Here is a 6,652-nt window from a genome sequence, read left to right as displayed (position 1 = left end):
GCCCTTTTTGGGGACATCATTCCTAATGTATGAAGAGAAATTACTCCACTGTGGAGGTGCAGGCACAGCATCTCTGAGCTGTTCCCTCCTCGAGAGACTGGCCAGCGAGGGTGGGAGCTGCTTCCCTTGGAGCTGTGTCCCTCACCCAGGACAGCTGTCCTTTCCTGTCACTGCTGTCCTGCCCCTGCAGCAGCCCCGATGGCTCCAAGAGAAACCGGAGACGGCGGCCGGGCCCTGCACGTGCCTGGCAGGGGGACAGTGACAACTGTGTCCCATGGCTTGTCCACCCTCCAGATCCCAGGAAACCACAGCCCTGAGGATGGGGGAAGGGGAAGGGGGGATGTTTAGGGAAGCACAGCTGGTGTCACCTTGCTCCAGGGCTGGTGCTAAGGGAGATCCTGAGATTTTGGACACTTGGGATTTTGTTGCCCCCAGGAGGGCTGTGACCCCAAACCCTTCTGCACCCCTTCACCCTGGGGCTGTGCCTGGCCTGGAGGAGGGGGGTGTTTGAGAGCAGAGGATGGATCTCAGAGCTGCTGGTGGTGCCAGGGGTCCGGGCTGGGGTCAGCAGGGGGGCAGTGGCCCCGTTATCTCCCTGGGGCTGGGTCGGTGAGGGAGCTGCTGCTGTCCCAGTGTGGGGGAATGGGCTTCCCAGCTCTGGGGGGCAAACAGGGCAGCCCCCCAACCTGCTGTGGGTGCCCTGGGTGGGGGTCCCAGGTCTCCTCATCCCTCATGTGCCCAACAAGGACACGAGGATGGGGAAGGCTCTGGAAGGGCCACATGAGGAGCACTGAAGGCACTGGGTTTGCTCAGCCGGAGCAGAGCAGACCGAGGGCAGAGCCCATCGGGGGCTGCAGCTCCGACCCCTGCTCGGTGTGACACGGACAGGACCCGGGAACGGCTGGAGCTGTGCCAGGGCAGGGTCAGGCTGGATCTCAGGAACAGGTTCTCCCCCCCGAGGGTGGTTGGCACTGAACAGGCTCCCCAGGGTTTGGTCACGGCCCCAAGGCTGACAGAGCTCAGGGAGTGTTTGGACAACGGGCTGGGATTGCCGGGGTGTCTGTGCAGGGCCAGGGTCGGGCTGACGGTCCCTGCGGGGACGTTCCGTGACTCAGTGGCTCAGTGACATGGCGGCCGAGCCCGCCCCGGGGGCGCGGCTCCCGCGAGCCTCGGCCCTGCCGGTGCCGCCCGGGCAGGGGCTGAGGGTGCTCGGGCTCACCCGGGCCCGGCCCCGCGTGTCGCGATAGTCCCGGCTGGGGGGGGCGACACAGGACGCAATCGGGCTGCGCCCCCGCTCGGCCATCGGCTGGCGCTGCCTGGGCATCGCCTCCCGCCACCGCTCGGCGCTCGGCTGCGCGGCCTGGCGGAGGCCCCGGTTCCGGTTCCGGTCTCGGTGCGGCATCGGGGGCTCGGGGGGTTCGGGGGGCTCGGGGTGTTCCCAGGGGTCCCGGCGGGACCGCGGAGCCGCCATGGCCGGGAGCCGCACGCAGAGGATCGGCAGCGTGTTCAGCCGGTGCGCGGGGGGGGCTCAGCCGGGGCGGGGGCCAGTTCCCGGTGAGGGCGGCCCATCCTGACCTCCCCCGCCGCTTCTCCCCCGCAGGACGCGGGACCTGCTGCGCATCGGGATCATCAAGAAGCCGCTGTGGTTCGACGTGTACGCGGCGTTCCCGCCGCTGCGGGAGCCCGTGCACCGCGCGGTGCGGCCGCGCTACGGGCGGAGCGTGGACCCGGTCGCGCCCGTGTTCTACCGCGAGGATGAAGTGCGGGCGTGAGTCACCGCCGAGTTATACCCTCATCCCGCCGGGACGTGCCCAAGGCCCGGCTGGACCGGGCTTGGAGCAGCCTGGTCTCTGAAAAGTGTCCCTGCCCTTGGAATTACTTGAATTGGACGGCTTGGAATTACACGATGTTGAATGACCCTCCCTACCCGAGCCATTCCATGATCCATGGAATGCTTTCATGGCAGCCGCCACCTCCATATTGAGCAGAATTACTTGCTTTTAGGGAGCGATTGGTTGAAATTCTCTTTATCATCTGTTCACTTGAAGCTCGTGATTCTCTGAGTTTCACCAGTTGCTGATTAGGGACAATCCCAGTTACACACAGGGTTTGAGTGTTGGGTGGTGGGAACTTCCACAGGGCATGTTTGAGGAATGGAGCCTTGAAGCTGCTGTAGGGTAGAAACAGGTTTTAAGTAAATCACCTAAATCCAGCTTTTGCTTCTTGGTTTGTGATTTTTTTGAAGGAATAGAGGTTTTTTTCATGATCTTCCACATGTTTCTCGTGGCTGCTGGAGGCTCCTGTGCAGCAGGAAAGGCAAACACACCTGTACAGCACAGAGCTCCAGGCTGGGCTTAACCCCCCTGAGAAGGGGTTACAGAGTTGCTCTGACCCATGGTGGTGATTAACTAGAATTTACTAAAACCATTAAAAATGCTGGAACAAACATCTCTGTAGAATTCCAGGCTGGTTTGGGTTGGGAGCGACCTTAAAGCCCATCCAGTCCCACCCCCTGCCATGGGCAGGGACACCTTCCACTATCCCAGGTCGCTCCAACCTGGCCTTGGACACTTCCAGGTGTTCATAAGAGCTCCTGTGAAAAGGAAAAATAGTTCTGTAAATGCTTTTTTTAACACCCTGATCTAACAGACCCTGATGTTTATTTACTATTGATTTTAGTTTCAAAAACTCACCTGCTTTCTTTTCTGACCAGGAGATTTTACAGAGTTTATGGCAGTGGTCCGAGGCCTTTCGACCTGACACAGTTAAACTTCAAATCTACCTGCCAGAGGTAAGATTATAATTAAACTGGAGATATTTCCGAGACTTGTCCCTTCCTCCCCTTCAAGTCACTGAACCAAAACGTTATTTGTGAGAGTAAAAACACAACCTTGCAATCCAGGTTTGTTGAGAAATACAATGAGCTGAAGGAAGAAGGGAAAATTGAAGAGGAGAAATTGTTCGAAGAAACAGGAAAAGCCCTTCTAGCCAGTGGGATCATTCTACAGAGAAGAGCAACAGATAAAGTGAGTATTAAATATTCACAGAGTCCCTTGACTGGTGGACTGAGAAAACCCCTCTCCCAGGCCTCTGATACTGAGGTGGTCTGAGGTAAATTCTCAGCAAAGCAGTCACATGTCTGGTGGTTGTAATAAAATGTCCTTGCTGTGCAGAGGAAACTTTCCTCTTGATCATGAACCTGTCTGGCCTGTTGAGGGACTTGTGGGACAGAAAAGAGCTTGTTCTGGTGATAAAAAATTGAATAATCTTTCAAATAAGTGTGTGTCTGTAGAAACCATTTGGAAATATGTTTCTGTGCTGCTGTGCATTGAATTTTTCCATAATAATAATAATAATCTCAGCATGAATTAATTCCTTTCAGCTTTTCTGGACACACAGAGGTCTGTTTCTCTCCTCAGTCACCCTTCAGAAGCTGCTTGCACCCTGTTCTATGTGATTTTGTGTCTTTCCCTGCAGGTGGCACAGCAGGAGCACCAGGGATCTGCTGGAACCAGGGATCCTGCCTTACACCAGCAGCTCCAAACCGTGCTGGAGGAGCTGCAGGACAAGAGGAAGGGTGGGGAGGAGCAGACACCAGAGCTGGCAGGGACACAGAAGGAGAATCCCCCTCCTTCATGACAGCTCTGCTGCCCTGGACTCTGCTGCCCTGTGCCCTGGCTGTCACCTGCCAGGATCCAGCCTCCACACCTGGCACTTTCAGACATTTCCTTGGGGGGAATCCAGCTCTGGTGCTCCCCAGACTCATGAGTGTGACACATTTTCCTCCATCCTTCTCCTCAGTGATGAAATTGGAGATAATGATATTTTTTTTTTAAGGTTCAAGGCTGTTATCTCAAAGTGTGAGTTGGAAAATAAGAGTGGAAAATAAACCATTTTCTTTCAAAGTTGGAAGTTCTGCCTGTTCAGGTGTCTTGTTTGCAGCAGTAAAGATGTTTCCTGCTGTGGAAGTGGCAGGTCCTGTGTGATGCATCCCAGCAGCTGCCTCAAGTGTCATCTTTTTATAGCTCACTGAGGAAAGTTGCTCCTTATAGAAATGGAATAATATGCTCTTCCCATTCCATCATTTGCTTAAATTCAGAGTGGGATAAAGTATGGCAATACCAGATAATTGGGACCTCTGTGGTTTTTTAGTGACTCCTCATGAAATTGGTCACCTCTGAAGACTGAAAATGGGGTGTCCCAGCTGTTTGCTGAGAGAAAGGTGGTGCTGCTGCACAAAGTCACAGGAAGTGTGGCATGGAGCAACATAAGGAAATAACAGCTAATCTTCCTGGGATTAGAACAGAGTTCTTCCTGTGCCTGCAAACTCCAGGCTGAGCTTTCATTAAACATTTTGGGCTGTATGAAAAACAAACACTGTTTGTGTCTTTCTTTTTCTTTGTGTATTTTGTTGTGGTTTTTCATGTTTCTGTGTTTGTCTTTGGTGTTTGTGTGGGCAGGGGTTCTCTTTTGTTTGTGTGGGTTTTTTCTCTTGTTTGTTATTTTCTTTTTTAAAAAAACAAACCACCCCCCCCCCAAACTAACAGGTGTAACTCGGATCTAATCTCTCCCCCCCTGCCCAGCTCTGCCCTGCAGTGGAAAGGGAGGGATTTCCTTTGGGTTTCATCCCTGCCTTCCACACACGTTCTCCCCAGCACAGTTTAGTGCTGCTGCTGTGTATGATGCAAGAAAACTGTGGCACACCTTGTGTTGTGTGGCAGTGAAAAACAGGATGTAAAAACACCCGTGGTTTGGATTTGTGTGCCTTAATTCACCCCTGGCAGGGATGTGATTACAGCAGAATTACTCGTTTCTCCTTGGAAGGTCAAACTTTACTCCCAGGCCTGCTCTGTAACTCCAGAGGGGTGCAGGGCTTTGTTACAAAGAGCAAAATCCCTCTGTTTTAGCACGGATCTGTTTCCAGACTGAGCACTACCATTAAATGTAGAGCCAACACAGAGTCTTGGGGTGTGCCCTGAGCGAGTTTCTGTGCAGGGCAAGGCAAGGAGAAAGTTGGAAGTAGTTTTTTATTTTGTGTTGGGAAAAGTCACCAGGGTGGCTCCTGGGAGCAGATCCCTCCCAGCTGGACCAGCCCTCCCTCAGTGGGCTCAGCTGGGAGCAGTTGGAATTACCCTCAGGTGCAGCTGTGGCCCGGGGGTGGAGTCAGAGGCCTCTCATGGGTTTTTCTTCCCCTGGAACACCTGAGATGGTGCCTGTCCAGCTGCATAACATTAGTTTCCATCACCACAGGTAAGAGCTTTATTGCCACACGCTTTCTGACTCCTTGCCCAGTGTGCCCAGGGAGCCTAAGTATGACTTGGAAAATGCAAAAACCCTCGGATTTGTGGAGCAGCAGTGAGATGGGAGGGTGCAGGTGTGCTCCACAGTCTGCCCAACTCCTGCACAAGCAGTTGTGTCCTTCACTGGCGTCCGAGTCCTGTCGTTCCAAGGCAGGTATGTGGCCAAATTTGCAGGAAAACCTGTAAATTTATGTGGGAGCCTACACTTGGTGGGGGAGAGAGGGAGAACAGGAGCCTTGCCGTGGTGTAAATGTGGGAATCCTCTGTTGGAAGCCGCCGTGGGCTGAGGCAGGGGCAGGCTGGTTGATGGAGAAGTGGTTGGAATGTTCGGTGCCGCGGGTTCCTTACGCCTGGTGGGTAACGGGGAAGCCCCGGGGGAAGGGCTGCGAGCCGGAGCGTTCGGTGCAACGAGGAGCAAACCCGGTTAAGCCCAGGGTTCTGTGGGTTTGGATGGCGCTTGATGGACGCATTTGCTGGGCTGGGAAGGGGGATCCCGACCGCCGGGAGCCGGTGGAGCTCAGCGACTTTAATTAAGAGGTTCAGGGCAGCAGCCGGGGGGCGATTTGTTGCTTACGGAGCGTTCACCCGGCAGCGGGGGGGTCGGGGGGTGTCTGTGGGAAGGGCCAGGCTCCCCCTGCAGCCCCCGTTCCCCCGGCGCTCCCCGCTAGGTGGGAGCCGCGCTCCGCGCCCGGGAGCGCTCCCGGCACCGCCGGTCCCTCCTCGGAGCCCGGGAGAGAGGGACGGGGCGGTGGTGGGCACGGCAGCCTTGCCGCCCTCCCGCAGGCCTGGGAGAGTCCGACCTTTCACCAAAAAACGTTTGAAAAGGCATCTCATCTCCCGGCATCTCATCTTCCCCCTGGGAGCAAGCGGGGTGGGAGCCGCTGGGATGCACCGGGGGGACCTGGGGGGATGGAGAGCCACAGAAGGAAGGCAGAGCCTGCTCCCGGGGCTTGCGGGCGAAGGACACGGCTGTGACTCTGTCACTTGTCCTGTGCCTCGGGTCAGGGACCGTCCCCACCCCTGGGCGAACCCTCCGCTGCCATGGAAATGCTCGTTCGAGGCTCGGAGCGGGGCGGTCGCTGCCTCGCCATCCTACACCCGTCCCGGGGCAGCCGTGTGACCTTTCCTGGGCTAAATCCTGAGCTCCCTCCTCTCGCTGATTGCCGGGCTATTTTAAGTGACAATAAATGCCGAAGTATCAGTTACACGGTGCCTTACTCCTTGAGACATCAAACGGATGAGACAATCGCGGGCAGTGACACCTTCCACAGCTCTGACAGCCAGGCTGAAGGTTTTCCAAGGTCAATTCCTAAAAATGTGGGCTTCACCTGGAAGTTTTAGGATGAAAAACT

The 6,652-nt window shown here is 55.6% G+C and overlaps 1 protein-coding gene across 1 annotated transcript; it reads left to right on the top strand.

Annotated features, from left to right (window-relative positions):
- The first annotated feature begins 1,426 nt into the window (after positions 1–1,426).
- On the top strand, positions 1,427–3,939 carry MRPS23 (mitochondrial ribosomal protein S23). Its single transcript, XM_027751684.2, has 5 exons — positions 1,427–1,513; positions 1,601–1,768; positions 2,714–2,791; positions 2,903–3,026; positions 3,478–3,939. Exons 1-5 carry the CDS (start codon positions 1,470–1,472, stop codon positions 3,637–3,639), a joined length of 576 nt encoding a protein of 191 aa, XP_027607485.1. The 5' UTR covers positions 1,427–1,469; the 3' UTR covers positions 3,640–3,939.
- The last annotated feature ends 2,713 nt before the right edge of the window (positions 3,940–6,652 follow it).

This window comes from Pipra filicauda, unplaced genomic scaffold (assembly GCF_003945595.2).
Source record: "Pipra filicauda isolate LSUMZ 115617 unplaced genomic scaffold, ASM394559v2 scaffold120_size2142806_pilon, whole genome shotgun sequence".
NCBI lineage: Eukaryota > Metazoa > Chordata > Aves > Passeriformes > Pipridae > Pipra > Pipra filicauda.
The sequence above is the reverse complement of the archived record's forward strand: the minus strand, read 5'-3'. Positions and strand labels throughout refer to the sequence as shown.